At 42.7% G+C, this 19110-nt stretch overlaps 1 protein-coding gene across 2 annotated transcripts in view; it reads right to left on the minus strand.

Moving 5' to 3' along the window:
- The window catches only part of HIF1A (hypoxia inducible factor 1 subunit alpha), a 31131-nt gene extending 15401 nt beyond the window's left edge, over positions 1-15730 (minus strand). For both annotated transcript variants that reach the window (XM_080617526.1, XM_080617525.1), the window contains exons 1-4: positions 15611-15730; positions 2958-3148; positions 2066-2211; positions 1883-1967 (exon numbers count right to left, since the gene is read on the minus strand). In XM_080617526.1, the coding sequence (XP_080473652.1) occupies positions 1883-1967; positions 2066-2211; positions 2958-3148; positions 15611-15645 (457 nt within the window). In that variant the 5' untranslated portion in view covers positions 15646-15730. The remainder of the gene's footprint in view (positions 1-1882; positions 1968-2065; positions 2212-2957; positions 3149-15610) is intronic.
- Between the last annotated feature and the right edge of the window lie 3380 nt (positions 15731-19110).

Consider the following 19110-nt stretch of genomic DNA (forward strand, 5'->3'; position numbering starts at 1 on the left):
GCTTACTTCTGATACAAGTTTATACAGTAATTTGCTCTCATCCTCCACAGACAACAGCAGCTATGAAATTCTTCAAGGTGGCTTGTACTCCAGCTACTAGTTTCACAAAATTCACTAGGAAAACGCTAAAGCCCTTATGCTACATTGTCGATAGCTTCTAGCAGAGGCTAATGGGGGACAAGCCTACTTCATGCCACATCAAAATACCCTCCCTAAAAGGGAGGATGAATAAAGCAGAGTTCAGAGAAGTAACCAAAACTTATTTAATTTAGTAAGTTTTTTTATAAAACATAAGTTAAACCAATCTAGGAATTCATAGTTGAAGACCACACATTATTGTTACCAGTCCTCATGTTTAAGGCTCTGCTTTAAGAAGCCATTGTAAAATTTGGAGCAACGTTCTCAAGTCTGATTCAGCACTGGACATTATTTTTAAGATTGCCAGCCTTGAAAGTTTAAAGAGCAACTTCATAAAATCAGAATGCAGTTCAGTTTCTGCCAGTCACATTTATAGTCATTTGCACCAGTACAATCCCAAAGGGGAGTATTTAATGCTTAATTCAAAACCAGAATAATTCCAGTGATGTAAGAGCTGCAGTAGAATGCAACCTGGGAATTCTAATAAATATAAAAATGTAGTATTATGACTGTAATTTAGACTTTTGTCTGCCAACTTCATTTGCAAGACAGATTTTGTAATAATGCTTTCCAGACATTTTATTCCAGTCTGGCCAATTTAGACACACGACAGTTGGTTTGCATGAAAAGCTCAGTAATATGACATTTTTAAGAATAAGCTTTTCCAACATGATTTTACACTGCTGTAGTGAAGTTGTTTCCCCATCTCCTCCCAGATCCATTACTGTATCCCAGAAGGATGGGGAGGAAGTCTCATCAAGCCTTAGAAAGATACTTTAATACTAAGGGCAGTTTAGAGAACACAAAACCAAAGTCAGGGCCCTTAATGTTATGGCATCTTATCAGGTCTTATCTTATACAGAATGGCAAAGTAAGATGAAAGCAGAGGTCAGGCTTGGTAATTTATCACAATCTAGATTCAGAGTCCATATAACCCTTGTTTGATGAAACAAATTAAAGAGGCTTGATTTTGGACATCTAACAGTTGAATAAAGCAGATTTGTTTGGAGGCATGCAGGCTGCCAAGTCTTTATAGCCATTAATAAACCTTTAGAAGACATAAAAGCAGTAATTCATGGGCACTGGTTAAATTCAAAAGCATACAGAATATGTGAACACAGTGTTCTGCTCTCTCAGACAGAGAAGAGTCAAATCTGTGAAAAGATACCAATTTCATGCACCAATTAAAAGGTGCAGAGAAGCATCAGTCCCAAAGCCCTTTCTGGGACTATCCAAGTATTGCACAACTAGGTTTTCAGTATCTTAAATATAGTATCTTTTTTTATTTTGTTTTGTTTTAAGTACACCATCACAGATTCTTGGAAGAAAGCATTTGCTTTCAAATTGTCCCGTAAAGAGAAGCCCAGATCAGGATAAATGCAGCAATTTATCTTCTCCATATCCCTCTACAGCAGTTGCTTAAGATCATTCTTATTCAAGTTACCTCTAATTTTATTCCTGCAGGCATGCTAATTCTTTCAACCTTCAATAATTCCATTTCAGTCATTAATTTTGTTTTAGATTAAAGTAGTAATGAAGTCTCCTCTCCTTTTTAATTAGGATACTGCCAAAACATTCTGGTTATTTCTGTTATTATCTCTGAACAAGGTTTATTTTGAGATTTAAGCACTGAAAGATATTAGTTTGTTCTCTCAACAGCTTTTTCTGGCAAATATCCAACTGTACTAATACAAACAGGAACTATCCATAAATAAAATCAAATCAATTTTGTCCTTCTACTCACCATTTCTGTGTGTAAGCATTTCTCTCAGCTCTTCATGGTCACATGGATGAGTGAAATCAAATACACTGTGCCCCGTCAACTCAAACTGCAAAAAATAAGAGGCATACAGGTGTCTAACTTTATATATATAAAAACATAACTTTTATAGACTTGAAACAGTGTTAGGAAATGTTAGTATTTCACCTGAGTGAGTCCCATACACTTGTTCACGTTTTCAGACATGTAAATCATGTCCCCATCTTCAGACAGAACCATGACAAATCCATCAAGAGCTTTCAAGTAGAAACAGTTCAGTTCCTTCTCCATTTTGGCTTCTGTCTCCAGCTCACCTACAAGCAGCCACACATTTTTGCTTAAGTAAACATCAGCCATTCTTCACTTACTATCAGGAACGACTTCTGGCACCAGTCTGCAAGGAGTCAAATCTTGCAGAACTGCTCAAAACTAGTATAATTCACTTACCTAAGTGGCCAATTAAATTTTTCAAGCTATAGAAATTGTATCACAAATCACAGAAAATCAGTGAGGTTAACCCTCTGTACTTTTATGCATAAGCCAATAAACCTTCTACCTTAAGGAAGAGGACTGCATAGCAAAAATCTTACCATTTATCTCAAAAAGCCATTACAAACTTCTCAGGGGCTTCCTAGGAGACGTTTCAGAGTACAGCTTACGAAAGTTACTTCTCCATATGGTATAGGTATGCATGCATGAATACAAATAACCAGTACAGCATCTGTGGCATGCTATACAGATACTGGTTCATAAGCTAACTCAGATACTCCTGTAGTTGCATGCGTAGGTGTAACTGCAGAGACAGATATATATTCAGCTAACTTGCCATGATGAGCTAACTAGGATCACCGAGATTGAAAGGGAAAAAAAAGCCCATTGAACAGTGGCCATAATTCTCCTGTACCATCACCAACAGCCTATTTCTACTGCAAGCTCTTCCACCTTTCCATAGAAAGTATGCCACTATTGATATATTTAACTGCTGACAGGTTTTGGAAATAGCTTGTTCTTCAATATAACTCCAGCCCCTTTTCCAGACTCTGCTACACTATCTGCTTACCAGCATCTAGCAGCTTTCTCATGCGCAAGTAGCTGATGGTCAGTCTCATAATGGATGCCTTGTCCAGATGTGCACTCACAGTGTGAGGCAAGGGAAGCTGATGGGCAAGCTCATAGAATACTTCTGATTCCTTGCTCCTTCGGCACCGGGCTGCATCTCTTGACTTCTCTTTTCTGCGTTCCGAGCTAATCCTATATAAACAAAGTTCGGGTTCAATACAGGAAACAGAGTTCTCTTTGCAAGTTAAATTTGAAACTAAGCTGCCCAGTAGCCAAGTACCTAGTTATCAAAATCAAGTAATTCAAAACCTCAGTTTAAAAGTGTAACTCTAATTCTGTGTAGAGAGTTCTGCCATCGTTGGGCTCTGACAGAATTAAATTCAAACCCACAGAGTACTCCAACAAGACAAATTCAAACAGACATCCACATACTCAGAACCGTTCCTGAAGTACTTACCTTGTACTTTGACAGCTGCTTCTCTAGCCTCCAAATCCTGTTTTCTTCCTCTTTCCTAGCTCCTTAAGTCCAATTCAAAATACCACAGTGTAAACTATCTCCAGCTCAAGGCTCTAGCAGCCTCATGTACACCCTCCAAGTTCTTCCCTTGTTACCATCCTTATAAAGCCCATGTTAACAGGTCAGATAAGCAAAGATATTGATTTAACATGAGGTGTCCTGATTTTCAAGCAATCCAGAAAGTCTCTTTTCCAGCTTTCTCCAGTACAGCCCTTTCCATAGTCTCCCCTATACTGGAAAACTCCAGCTGTTAAGAAGTTGCCTTATTCTCCTTCCATTGCCTCTCTGAGACAGAGAGACCTGACAACAGAAGTTCCTGCTCTAGTCATGGATATCTTGGACTGAGAAGCTTGAGGCTCTTAACATACAGATATATCTGGAAACAGCTATTACAAGAAGTCTGACCTTTAACAATACCGAAAAAAATAATGCTTTTGCTATATAAGCTGGTTGATTAAACATTTCTTATTGAAGACAGGCCTAAAGGAACTTTCCTTTTCATAGAAAACTAAGGGTGGAGGTGAAAACACATCTGGATTATCTTTGTTCTGCTTCTTAGACCACAGATTCACTGACAAAATTAACACAAGTAATTATGCTACCTTAGACAGATCCACCTTTATACCTCCGATTTTTCTTCATTAGCTACTCATTCAAGATCCCTACACCTTCAGAAAGTTCATTCTACAATAGAAACTCAAGGGAGCATTACTGGAAGTAATTGGTTTCCATCTGCCTAGATGCCTGCAGTTTTGTCACGGCTTCCTTTTCAACTGCAGACACTTTTAAGTTAAAACCTCCATGTTTTGGCAATAACGCTGCGCACTTCAAGTCTACAAGTTTGTCAGGCTTGTGCAAATCACAAAGGGCATGTAGAGAAGGAGAACACAAGAGATGGAAATAGATGCTAACCTCACAAGTTGTGATTTGAGCCCCTTCCCTTATATTTTCTTTCGCAAAGCCTAATGTTCTTGAAAATATTTCAGCTAGTTTCTGGATTTTTGCCTGGTTTTAGCATGCTTAGCAGCAGACTTCAACATGAACAGTCAAAAACTTCTCACAAACCATTGAATTATTAATCACTGAATGAAACACTGTTCTAATCAAGCTCATAGTGCTTCTGTTACAAAATAATCCTGGAGTAAGAGAATTAAGTGCTGCCTACTGGGGGGCTGCCTGAGCTCGCAATGGGCAAAACTCAGGAAAAGTGCAATGCTGGTACCAACCAGTGCTGTCCAAGCAGCAGTCTCCTTTTCCTCTTACTAGGTATTTCCTTTCTAGAAAAGCTACTACTATAGACAGATTATTTAAACAGTACAGCACAACAGTTTGCTATTTTTAGCTGCTGTTTAAAACTAAGCTGTAACCAATCTGAGTAAAACCCAGCAATTTAAATAGGAAGATTAACTACCAGCTTCAAAGAGTGTTTCTTTACTGGATCAAATTAAAAGAGAAAAGGTCTTTCACAAATGAGGTTTAATTACCAAGTGAAGTCAGAGTTGCCTCAACATAGGATGCCACCAACTAAAAAAATCCTTCACTGTTGCAACTACTCTAAGCTTTGTTACAGTTGCATAAAGTAAATGAAAAAACACACATCATCGTGTAGCTGCCTACAGAGTTCTGTGTAGTCAATTAAAGGATGACAAATCCCTGTACAGAAAATATGTTTCCTAAGTGAGCTGTCTTTCAACTAAGGGGACAGGGGGGCAAAGGAGCTCAAGGAAGCTGGACTTTAAGCAGCCAGATGTGAACTGCTTCAAAATCAAATAAGTCATTTAAGAGAGATTTTTCAGAACTGCCCCTATGTAAAGAGGCAGTTTGTCTTCACAACAGAAATAGCCATTCTGTTGAGACAGCAAGAACCCAGGCTCCATTTAAAACAAACCCCAAACTTAAGAGCTGTATTACAACCTTCTTCTATCAGTCTTGCATGAAAGAAAACCTCTTAAAGACTCAGAAGAAAATCTGAGCTCAAGAGTGGATTATACGTGCAATGAAAATATCAGAAATGCCGGTGCTAGGCAGGAAATTGCATGCATTTTCAGGTATGATTTTTCCTGCACAATTTCAGTGCCAGACATTCATTTCCATTTTGTATTTCTGCCATCAGAATACAGAAGCAGAGATCAATCCAGAGCAGGTTATGCATCACAGCTCACAGAAAGCAGTATTTCACTGACAGTTTTAAACACAAACCTATGCATTTTCTATATGTAAGAGATGTTCACATGCAATAGCTGAATAAACAACCAAGTTCCAACAGATATTCAAATTAGAAACCCAGAGCAAAAACGTATTTCACCACCAGGATTCACTGCAGGCTCCCAGTCACTGCCTCAAATCAAAAAGGCTTTAAAATACAACAAGGTGGACATAAACAAAGTTTTACAACAAGCAAGAACTGGCCCAATGGCCTTCAGAACAAAGCACATCAACAGCAATCACATTTGCACCAGTAACAGATGTTAACATGGCCTCTCTACTTGAATGTGCTTCTGTCATTGTCATATGAATGATTTGGGTCTCTCAAACAATATATTGTTCCCCCTAGCATCCCAAAGAGCCCTCTGTCCACCACTGCATACTTCTACACATGATTCTCCAATTAAATACACCCCACATTTTTCATCTCCTTCAGTGGAAAACTAATCACTGACCACATTTTAAGCTGACTTGTTCCTGCGTATTTACCACAGGACCCTGGAAAATACCATCAGTAACCGATAAATTTCAGTTTAAAAGAACTAGATTTAAAATGGTCAACAGACAAAGCTTAAAACATGTAGTATATGTCAACTTTGTCTCCTTCTAGCTTTCTAAATCACCACCCACTATAAAAAAAAAAAATCTTACATTGTGTACACAATATTACATTAACAAAAGAAACAAGGGGGTTCTTGTATGCTTCTTTATTGCTGTTATCTATTTTCTAGCATTTCTCGAATTCTAACTTACTGTTTCATCTAATCAGGTAGATTTTGCCCTAAAAATGTTTTCAATTCCCATGTAAAAGAGCTATAGTGCATGTATTAATTAATCCAGGCTAATCTTTCTTGATTTAGATTTTGAGAACATTCTAAAAATTCACAAGCATCTTCTGATAGCAATTCACATTTTTTCACTCTACAATTGTTTTCTACAATTGAGTGGATTTGTATTTATCATGGTATCTGCTCTTAAAACAGTTTCATAAAGTATACCATGTGGAAATAATATAATCCAAATTAATAATGTGCCTCAAATCTGCTAACATCTCATTATTGAACTTCCAACTAGTTTTCAGTTCTGCCATAAATTCCCATCATTTACCAGTACAAGATTCACACTCAGTACTTCAGTGTTAGATGCAACTTCTCCTCAGACTGTAAAACTAGCACAGGAAATACCAGGCTTAGAAATGGATCCACGAAGACCATATCTGCTGTAACACAGGAAGAATTATGCAAAAAACAAAAAGATGCAGCTATTACAGTACCATAATACCCTAACAGAATATGCCATCATGATGGTATCAGAAAGTAGACCCGTAAGCAACCTCCTATTTCACTTTTAAGATTGAACACATCCTGTGGCTGGTACAAAACTTGGTCATCTTTTCACACCTAGAATAAACCAAGTGTTTCTGCCAGCACAGCTGTATGCAACCCCCAGTTTGCAGCCATACCCCAGCAGAAGACATTAACACTGGTATCTTCACACCAGCCTAACTAGCTGCATTCAGGTGAACCATCTGAAGAGCTCAACCCTAGGCATGTCCATGCCAGCTGCTCTCACCTACAGCACAGTAGCACACCAAGAAAATACTGACCACATATAAGCTCATGTAAAAATGGCACAGACTGCCAAAGCCATTCATTTTTCCTGTGAGGAAGATAACAAGCAAAAAAAAAAAAAAAAAAAAAACACACACCGCACCCAAATCTCATGTGTAATCATAAGCATGTGATTTTCTAGACAAAAGTCTTGCTCTTTATGAATTAATGAGCATTACAGCCCAGTAATCCATCTCAGGAAAAGAAATCAGAAATACCTTATATACAGTAAGAATTAAAAGAGATCTAACTGCAGAAAATAGCATAATAGCCATAATAGCCAGGCAAAGATGACAACACTGTATGTAAACTATTAGAACTCATTCCATTGCATATTCCCTTCTAACATGGCAATTTGATCCATTTTTATTACATGAGAGTAGTTACAGGCATTTACTCTAACCTGACTACCACCAAAAAAACCCTAAGAGAGCCAGCAGGCAGTTCAGACCAAATTAACTACAGCAGCACAAATGTTCTAAGTGAACATTGAAACCTACTGCCGTTCGCAAAATGATGGTGGGGAAAAGCAGTGAGAAGAGAATCCATCAAGCTACACATGCACTTACAAAGTCACATCTTACTACCAAAACTGTGAAGTCTATACAAACAGCCGTTCTACAGACAGGTAAATTGTGGCACACAGGAACAGGCAGCAGAGCCTGAAACTCCTGAAGCCAGCACAGGACCACACACTGCCAAGATTATCCATCACCTCAATTTGGCCTTGAGCTGATCTGAAACCCCAACTACCTCACCGATTAGGAAATGTGATCAAGAAAGTGAAAGCTTCCAGAATTAGTATTTCCAATTCAGAATGTGAAGCGAACCTGCTGTGTCCTACTACACAATGTAACCCACTGATATTTTACCTCTGCATAGTAATTTACCGTTCTCAAATAACCACATGGCATACGAATAGCTGTTTGCCAGAATTTTTTTTTTTTTTTTCCCCAGCTTGGTTATTTGGCTTTTTCCTATAATACAGCATTATTTTTTTTAATTACCTCTAGTCTGCCCTTCAGGATACACTGTACTTAAATTGTGTTGATTATTACAGAAAAAAACACAGCTATTGAAGAGAGATATCTGGACACCGGCTTTACACAACTAGCCACTAAGTGCTCCCCCCGCTTCAGCCCTCCTGCTTTTACTTCTACCAAGCTCACAAAAAAGATGCAAAACATAACCCTGAGATATCTGTCAGGCTCTCAGTTAAGAATGCTTTAGCTACAAACTGGTCTATCTTCCAACAGATGCAAACTCTTGATGAAGTAACTAATTTAGTTTAAATCATGGCTTTAATATATACAATTTATGTCATTGTATTCAGATTTTCCAGATGGGAGGCTGGGCATTTTCCCCTCACTGCTTCCATCCAAGTTCTTGTCCTTTTACCTCATGTTCCTCAACTGCTTTCAGTTAACAGGGCACTTATGATCAAAGGTTAATTAAAAAAAAAAAAAAAAAAAAATCAACCAAACAACAGAACTAAAGAGATAGAAAATCATATTTTCCTGTATGAATAAAGAACTAACAGATCCACTAAGCAGTCAAGAAAAATACTTTCAACAACAGCTAGGACAAAAAGCCCACAGCAAGGTCAGCTCAACATCCAGGAGATTCAATAGGGAACACAGGAAAAGTCCTTTCTGAAGGACTGGGTACCAAATACTCCTGTCCCCCTCTAAACCACATAGACCTTCTCATTTCTTTAGCTTAGCTAGGCTGAAGCCTTTACATTTGATGTTGATTACTTCAAGTCTTCTGTTTCGTGGAACACATTCTCACCTCTTCCGATGGATGTGAGCAGAGGGCAAACATAACAAGGTAAGCCTCTAGTAACTCCCTCCCTAGCTTTAACAGTCCATTTACTATTCGCAAAAAACCACAAAACAATCCCCCCCCCCCAAAATACCATCAAAAAGCCCACCAAACAGGCCTTGGCCTCAAATTGTTCAATTGTGAAAATACATTTCAAGAAACTAACACCAATCTGCTTTAGGATTGACAGCAAAATGACTTGTTCTGGCAAACAAAATGCGTCATCTTTTTCAGGTAACACTCCCAGGATTGTTACAAATTGAGTTGATAAGGTGATTTAGTAAGTTACTTGGTGAAATCTCCCACTGTTGTAAATATAATAGCACAGTTCAGTGCTGCTGATTCAGTTTCCTCTATTCTTCACTTGAACTTCAGGCTCTATTTTAATGTAGTGAGTTACAAGATGTTGTAACATTTTTGCTCAGAACGCTTAGCAAGCGTTCATTCACACCACACCAAATTAAACAGAAGATGCACAGCGTCTCGTAACACACACAGAGTTTATTATGTATTGGATGTCTTTAAGGAACAACTAATGGATCATCTTGAAACCAGTGCCAGCAGAGCCATTTCAAATGTTTTGATACTAAAATATCTCAGCGTTTTAAAAGACTACATTTTTGTACAAGCCCCAGTATTATCAGGCTTCAACAGGAAAAAAAGAAATTACAGATTCAGCATGTGATGAAACTCCTCTTTATCAATGCACTTACTCTTGAGATCTTAGACCAAACTCCCAAGCTGGTATGAATGGGCGTAGCTTCAACCGAGCCTATGGCTCCACATCAAAGAACCCTAAAGTGTTTGTCACCTACATAAACTGTATTAAAAAAAAAAAAAAAAAAACCGAAAGAACTTTTATATATATATATATATATATATGCTGGTATGTATTCATTTGATTTCATGTTCATGTTTTTAATAATTTCAGAACTTAAATTTTATAGAGGCTTTTATTCTAAACTAAATAATAGAAGAAAACCTAACAGTCTTCGTATTCAGAGGTAATTTGGAAACCTGTAACTTTCCTGAATTTTCAGTCATTAGTTAAAGTAAAAAGGCTCACCTTCTCTCCTGGGCCATTTTTGTTGTTACCAATGTCATAAAACCCCCAAGTGCCTCACATTTTGGAGCAGTACTCAGCAGAACACTCAGGTTCTCCTGCATGCTCCTCCGCTTGCTCTAATACCAAGATTTCTCAAGAGAGGCTCAAAATGCTCCAACTTTCTCAAATTCAAAAGAGAAAGGGCTGTTAGAACATGGAAAGATTATTAAGGTCCAAGTTCTTTCCATGCATTACCTATGTGGTTTTTCTGAGGCATGTAAACACCTGCCTATATAACTGTGTCTGTGAAGATAAAAGGCACATTTGAGCTGATGACTTATAATCTGGAACATTCCTGCCTTTTGGACATCGGCTTACTAGAAACGGGTTACTGTGCCTTCTTGCTACAGTTCTTCCAAGATTTGTTTTTGGTTTGAAGCTGTTTGTTTGTTAAATAACACATCTTGTAATCAGATCAGTATTTGCATCTCCTTGACAGAGCAGTATCATCAGGAAAATCTGGATGCTCTCGTTTACCATTGCTGAACCATGCAGTACTTCCCTCCTGGGTTTACTTAACAATGCATATTCTACAATCATATAAAAATTATTTTGTTGGCATATTATAACACCAAGCTCTGCAAGAACAAATTGAGATAATACTGCCAAATTCTCTTATGCAGAAGAACAAACAGAATACTCAAAAACCAGCTGTTTCTGTCATGCAATGTCCTCTTTAATACCAAAAATGTCACATGAGCCTACTTGAAATGCAACCTTTAACATAAAATGGTGCAATATTACTACTGAACAACACGACACACTCAAGAATTCAATCCACTGACTTACATAGGCTCAGCAAGAGTCTTCAAGGCTTTCGGGTCAGAAGCACACCAAAGTGAACAGGCGCACTCTCAAGAACCTCAGAAGGGTTTGGGCTTACACTGCAACACTGCTGACATTTGCTAGTGTTATTTATATTTATGGACTTTTTTATTTCCACTTCACCATCAGCAATCAGAGTCCTGGAAACAGCCTTATAAACTCCATGCATTATAGTTCAAGGATATGGAGGAACAAAGGTCTACGATTGCTTTCACAATGCACCAAGAACGAAGTAAGCACCTGCAAGTGCATACTGTAACATTGCTGACTGAAGCCTTACATGTGATAGCAGCATGGTCTTCTCTGGCCTCTCTTCTGGTGGTGGTAGAAAAACAGCATGCAACTATGCTTCTCAAGGCTTACAAAGGACATACTTTAGCATGATCTTACCTAAATAAGCCCTTGATGGACATTTCTGATGAGAAACCAACCAAGAAAACTGTGATGGCAACTGAGGGAATAAAATGGATTATCCCCTTCACACCTTCACCATTAAACCAGTAGCTGACTTAATTGCCAGACTGAAGTTGCTGTTAACAGTATGCAGCTACATTTATGTTGTTTCCCCTCCCAAAAAATAGTCCAGGATGCGCTTCCAGAGGCACCAGAAAGGAAAAGCATTCCTACACAAGACAGAGTTGCTAAAAAAGCTTGAAGGTACTTGAAATAAAAACCTTTTACCATCCCATCACCCTGTTACAGACCACCTGACAACCAAGGCCATCTGATCAGTCTATGCTAGATCTCTTCACTAAATGTGGACCGGTTGTTGGTATTTCAGGCATGCCAATCAAGAGCCCCAGACTGCAGACTGGAGACACTATGTTTTAAAAGGGCCAAGCAAGCTTTACTGTAAACAAAAACCAGAAAACCCTCCTGCTGCTTCCATCAACATAGTGCCAAACACTCACACCTTCACTGATAAAAGGCAATCAAAGCATCACCAGAACAAAATTATGGAAAAGATCTTCAGTAGGCAAATCCTCCACAGCTATTCTTCCCTGATTGTCAGTGCCTTGATAACAAGACAAGAAGGGCAGTGGCACTATGCTGTTGCCTTTATTTTTAGTAGGCATTCAAAAGTAATTTCTGATGGCTTTTATTGAAGGAACTCAAAACTGTTTCATGTTTGAGGAAATAGCAAAGAACAGACAGCAAAGGCACTACCACAAGGTAAGCCTCATGGTAAGACACACAATCCAGAAAAAGCCAGAAAGCAGTAAAACCACCATTCTGTAAGCCAGAAGCCACCCTGCCCTCCCCATACCTTTGGGGAGACACTACAGCGATTTTCTGAAAGATTTCTCTTCTTACAACACAGTAGATACAAAAGGTTTTTGTATTTGCTTTCAACTCTAGTAATGGTGGCTCAGTTCCACCAGTATTGAAAGAAACTAACAGACAAAAAACAATGGCACATACGATCCTGAAGACCTTACACAAGTTTAAGAAAAAACAGCAGTAGCTATTGCCCTTCAGCACCAGCAGCACAGGACCTGGGCTTCTCAAACAGATTTTGGAGCTGGACTCAGTGGCAGAGATCCAGCAGCAAAACCCTGGTCTTCCAAATCATTCCTCAGATGCTAGATGTCAAGTTTCAAGTCCCAGCTCCAAGAAGCTGAAAAGCTGAAGCTTTTCTGTTAAGACACTCAAGTTAGGATGTAAGAGTTCACCATCTTAAGATTCAGAATGAACATTCAAGGAATCACTTAAATCCTCCTGTCTCTAATTTTTATTTAGCACCCATCCCATTAGAAAAATGAATTCTGGATTGGTTTAAGTCCTCCTCTGCAGCATAACATACGTATTTTTTCTAGAGTGTCTACCAGCTGCAAGCCACTACCAAAGTAGCATAACCAGTAACCCTAAATGGCTCATTTACTTAAACTGGTGCGAGAATTACTCTGCTAATAGTGAAGTATCACACCACAGACCTGGGGAAAATCTTTTCATAGCATCTGCCATCTACGCACTAGAGCTTATTAAAATAATATTGAGAAAAATCAGCATCCTTCTCAATAAGTGCCTTAAATTTGAACCAAATGAGAGTCAATAAGCAAACAAAGCTCCCAACAATGCTGTTTTACCAACTCCAAGCACTGAGACAAACTCACCCTGGTAGCACATGGGGGAAAACCCAGGCGCACATGAAAGTGATACAACTACTGAAGAATAGCTAAAACCCAAATAACTCAATACCTAATCATATTATGGATACTTGGTTTCTTATGGAATCTTTTCACCTGTATGTATATGAGAAGCCTGGGACTAGATCAAAGAATGGATTCAACACATCAGTATATGAACCCACACTTACATTTACTATTATGCCTAAATTACATTTATGTAAGACCGACACGCACACTCGGTCAAATTCCATAATTCTGCATCTCACAGCACATAGTTAAGCAAATAACAAGCTTCACTTTAACTATCAAGAGCTAAACACTATCCAAATACAGGCACAGAGAGAGACAAGGAATAAAAGGATTGCAATGCATGCCAAAGCAGAGGTGTATAATATATACAATCAGTAAAATTTCTATTATCAAAGAACAAGACTCAAAGGTCTTCTCCCTTAAAGGTATTCTCAACATGGACATCATCAAACCTAAACCCATCTAAAACAACCCAGGTTCTTGAGAAATGCTCCAGATTCTCAGCAAGTTCTCTGGTGAGCTCATATCCTTCCTTTTTGCTTAGCCATCTTTGCTCAACTGCACATTCACAGCCCCCAGGATGAGCTTACCACAGATACAACTTTGTTTTAGATTACGACCTTACAACAGAAATAATCTGAATGTTCCTTACCGTTTTATAAGAAACATTCCCAACTTTGAACTCTGCCTACAGGAAACAGAAAACAACGAATTCTCTTTCTTAAGCCCTGCCTTTAAGGAAGGAAGGATAAGCTTTGCATACTGATTCTTACATTCTGCAGAAAGCAGATTACATCCAGGATAAGGAAATTGCAAAAAAAAAAAAAAAAAAATACCCAAGTGGGACAGAATGGCAAGTAAAAAATAACAAAATAACAAATGCTGAAGGGAATAGAAGAAAAAAAAAAAAAAAAGCCCACACCAAACAAACAAACAAAAATAAAAATCAACCTGACCAAACAGAACCAAAACCAGCAACAGAACAATTTAAGTCTCAAAACCCCTTTCTAGACCTGCAACTAAATTAGAGCAGCCGAGCAAAGCACAAAATAACCATTTCTGTTGCAACATTTTCTCCCAGACTTCTCAATAGCCATCAGCTTTCAGTAGAGAAAGGTTACAGAGAACCGGCGCACCCCCAGGTGCCCTACTGTACGGATTTCATTAGACTACACACACACCCCTGCACCACTGTAACAACTCCAAATCACCACCGAAGTGATACAGACCTAGAAGTGAAGCGCTGCCCGCTCCCAAAGCCAGCACCTTGCACTCCCAGCTCAGCACAAAGCTCACCATCCATTTTAAAACCCAAGCCAGTCTACTTCCCGACACAACTTACGCACTTTAACACTGACGGCGTTTAACCTACTCAGATGACCCTCTGATACAACAGCTAAGAAAACCTATCTCAAAAAAAGAAAGCACCCCCCAAAAAAGGTATTAATATCAATATAAACAAACGACGTCTTCTGCAGATGGCGATTATGGCAATTAATCCCTCCACAAAGCGCGCCGGTGGGGCACCAACGCAGAAATCTGGTCACTCAAAAACTCCCTAACTTCACCGCCTAACAAAGGCTTTTAAGACTTTTATTTCCCCCTTCTAATTTGAGGTAACGATCCTTGGTGAATTATTCATACTCCTCAACTCACATTGTCCTGCCACCCTACACCCCCCCAAAGGTTTAGGTTTGATGGGGTTTTTTCCAATGCATATTTTCAGGTTTCAAAAATGCCCGTTTCTACACAAAACCAGGCGGCCACCGAGCCCGGAGTGATCTGGAGTAAGGCACAATCGATTCCCCCCTACTCGTTTTCAGAGGCAAAGACAGCCCGCGGTCGCTCCCCGCAGGCGGAGGGCGCGCTCCGGCTCCCCTCACAGCCCTGCGGCCGCTCCTTGTCCGACCCGGGTGTCTCGGTTTGGGCGCGCAGGCCGCCCGGGCGCCACGGCGAAGCACGGGGAGCGGAGCGGGGCCCACGCCCGTCCCGCGGGGAGAAAACACAGCGCACGCTCCTACCCGCCCGCGGAGCCGTGCGCCGCGCCAGGCCAGGCCGGCGGGACAGCTCCCGCCACAGGGAGCACCCCGGCAGCGGAGCCCCGGCCCGCTTCCCCCGCCGACAAAATGGCGACGTGGACGGCGGGGAGGAGAAGCAATGAAAGAGCGAAGCGCTCGGCAGGCCGGGGCAGCGCGGGGGAAGGGGAGGGGGCGGCGGTAACAAAGCGGGGGGCGGCGGGGTGCCCGGGGGACGGCGCCGGCAGCACCGGGGGGGGCCGAGGGGGAGGGGGACAGAGGCAGCCCTCAGGCCGGCCGGAGAGCGGGAGGGCGGGCAGCGCGCTGCCGGCGCGGGCCGAGCCCCGGCGCCGCGGGAGAACACCTCGGGAGGCCGCCGTGCGGCCGGCGGTACCTCTTCTTGTCGGTGACGCCGCCGGGGCTGTCCATGGCGGCTGGCTGGCTTCTCCTCCCGCCGGCTACCCTGGATGCGAGGCAGGCGGCTCCAACGGCCGGAGCGGGGAGATGGCGGCGCGGCCGGGAAGGCGCCGGGTCTGGGGCCGCGCGGGCTCAGCACATCGGGGCAGGCTACGGGGAGATGCGGGCTGCGATGGGCGCAACGGCGACGGTGGGAGGCGCGGGGCTGCGCGCGGAGGAGGAGGCGGTGCGGGGGCGGGCGCGGCCTGCCCAGGCCCCGCGCTGCGCCAGTGAGAAGCGGCGGCGCGGCCCGGCCCCTCGGCCGGCGGGGTCAGCTGAGCGCTCAGCTGGGAGCGGCTGGCGCTGCACGTGTGGTGCTGCGCGGGGCGGGACCGCCGCAGACCGGCTCAGGCGGACCCCAGGAGAGGGGTCTCCAGGCCGGCACCAGCCACGTCCGCAGAGCGGGGCTCGCCCCAACCGGGGTCGCTTGGCTTCATGCGGAACAGCGCTGGTGCGGATCACTCGCCCCAAATGGGACCGCCGCTCCTGAGAGCCCGCCGGCACGGCCGCGCGTCCGTGGGCACGTCGCGTACTTTTATTTTTATGGCACAGGGCTTGACGCCTCTCCCAAAGGTTTCCAAGTCCTAAGCCCAGGACATTTACAGTTAAAGAGTTCAAGCCCTCACGCTAATTACAGGGACAAGGCGCTACGTCTCCGGGCGGGCCAGCGGGGTAACGCGCGGGTCATCCCGCACATTTCCAGCAAGCCGTACAGCTTCAGGAGCCCAGGGAGGTCTTGAAGGACGGGGGTGCGCTGAGGCACAGCGCTCCCGCAGCCTTCCCTCCCTCCTACCCAGGCAGGCCCCGACCCCGCCGGCCAAGCACCGGTCCAGGCTCGCGGGACGCTGGCTCTCAGTCGGCAGCATCGCAGTCTCTGCCGAGGCTGAGGGGGAGCGTCCCAGTCCCTCGCCATGCCCCGGGGGCGGTGGGCGGCCCAGCGGCGTTGCCCCGAGCTGCCCCTGCTTCACCAGCGGCCTTCGGGGGCACCGTAGAGCGGCGGGACCGGGCGCGCTCCCTCCCACAGCCCCATACAGCCGTTTTAAGCGTGGCGCCGGGCTCTTCTTCCTAAGGGCCTCGAGGCCTCCTGCGAACCTCGGCTGGCCCTTGAAGCTCCTGACGAGTGGGACACTTGACAGGGCCTGCCCGAGCCTTACCAGGAGGCCTGGTGTTTACAAGGCCAGCAGGTGCTCAGAAGGAGGGAGTCAGGCCAGAGGCCACAGCCGTCGGGGCACAGGGAGAGGAAAAGTGGGGGCTGAGCCCATGCATGGAAAATTACAGGCTCCACATTGACCTTAGCTATGTACCAAGGCTGAAGAGTTGCAGCTTCTGACGGAGGGACTCCAGAAAGCTCAGAGCTTCCTTCATGTTTTGTGGGCTTCCTCCAGCAAGGACTTTAGGTGATCCTGCAGAGCTGAACCTTAACGATTCTACTCGGTTTGCAGCTCAGATGTGATGACACCTTTAAAAAAAGCAGCTTTGACTGGCATAAGTAACAGCTCTGTGCTGCTGTGTGTGTAGGCAATATAAGAAACATCTGCAGGGCAAAGCCATGCTTCAGTACTGCACCTTCCCAATACTTCCCTGGTGGGGTCCAAACTTCCAGATAATGAGCTGTCCTTTTTGCATACAACCATGAATGTCTTGTGGTTTTTTTTTTTTGTGGGTTGTTTTTTTTTTTTTTGTTTTTTGTTTTTTGTGGTTTTGTTTGTTTGTTTGTTTGGGTTTTTTTTGGGTGGAGGGAGTAATTTCTTTTAAGAAAAAGCAGGGACCATGGCATTAAATAGAAATCACAAAGAATTTCTGTATGAAATTAATTGCTTCTGCCTGCAGCAGTCAGATACACAGAAGAGGCACAGGTGCTATCAACTCCTTTCACTCCTTTAAGGTTTCTCAGCCCAACACTGACAAAGCCCAGCTTTGCTTAACTTATGAGATGTGACAACGCAATAGCCCATGGCAGTGTGGCTGTGAACTACTGGTATTTCTGTTGTTCTGTGCTCCCTGGAGCCTTGAGAAGAGAAATAATCAAAGCAAGACTCAAACTCAGGTCTCTTGCATAAATACCAAGAAGCCCTATGTAAGAGCTCACAGACAACTTCATCTTTCAAAATGAGGTATAGAGAGTTTAAACATAGGAAGAAACTCCCCCATGCACAGTAGTCATGCACTGTTTTAGTACAGTCACAGAGTCACCATAAACAGCCCCTGAGATATTTCTGTAGTGAAATGGAGGGATCTCCTGGCAGGTGCAGAATTGACATGTCCCACCACCACCAGGGGAGCACACACTGGGAGTTTTGGTAGTGGTGTTACCAGAGATGCTTCCTGTGCCTTAGAGAAGGTGGCTGCAACTCAGGGCAGCTGTTGCAGCTTCTCTAATCTGAGCATGAGGATGAAGTGGTTCCTGGTGAGCCCACCATGCGCAGACATGAAAGCCTCTTTTTCGCTTATGACTGCAATCTCATTGTTCACGTTCCCTTCAAAGACAGAGTAGCACCGATGTGGTCCAGACCTGAGACTGCCTAGCTGAAAACTAAAGCTACAGAACCCAGCTTATCCTACCCAGTGAACTCTTATTTTCAGTCCTACAGCTGTCACTCCTTTGAATGATGTTTTTGGTGCCCATAAGCACGAATGTATTGGATTCACATGTGCACTTGTATTAGCATTACCCAAATTCACATACTGTGCAATATAGCAAAAGGATTACTCTGAGTATTCAAACACTAGGTTCTGATCATTTAAAATCAGGCACAAAGGCTCAAGATGTGTTAGCAATCCCTGAATAAAAGACACTGCAGAAAAATCTCAGTCTACAAATTACTAACACTGCTCAAGTTGATTGTTCAAAGCTATTAGACTTCCCAGTACGAACCGGCTGCAGAGCTGTGAGTAAGTGTTGTGGTCTCCTTACTAGACATATTTCTTTTATGCCAAACTTGCTTATCCCAAGCTCATAATAAAGAATGCTGCTTCAAAACCCAACTGTGTTCCAGGAGGATGTTAGTGGAAACTTGTTCTGCAATTAAGCATTTCATACTATAGCAGCTCTAGAGAGATGTTAAGCAAACACTCTCCTCCACACGCATCCTCCCCCTTATTAAGCTTTTGCTTCACTACACTAAAATTCTGCATACACATTTTCTTTCCCTCTTTGCTGGTGGCTGATAACAGAAAGTTATTACAGTATACAATACCTTAGTCACTTTTCTTGACATTTGTTGGTATGCTAAGTTCAATGCTCCAACTTAGGTTAAGAGAATTTCCTGAATAAAATAGTGATTGCATATGACTAATTAGGGCAAATACAGAAGCTGATGAATCAGCAAACAGCTTGGGGAGGACACTGGAAGGGATTCAGCAGCAGAACGAATCAACATGAAGATGTGAGATATGCTCCTGTCTCTGGCCTCAGATCTGCTTGCTGGTGGGTCACAT

The sequence above is a fragment of the Psittacula echo genome, assembly GCF_963264785.1.
Source record: "Psittacula echo genome assembly, chromosome: 5".
Taxonomy (NCBI): domain Eukaryota; kingdom Metazoa; phylum Chordata; class Aves; order Psittaciformes; family Psittacidae; genus Psittacula; species Psittacula echo.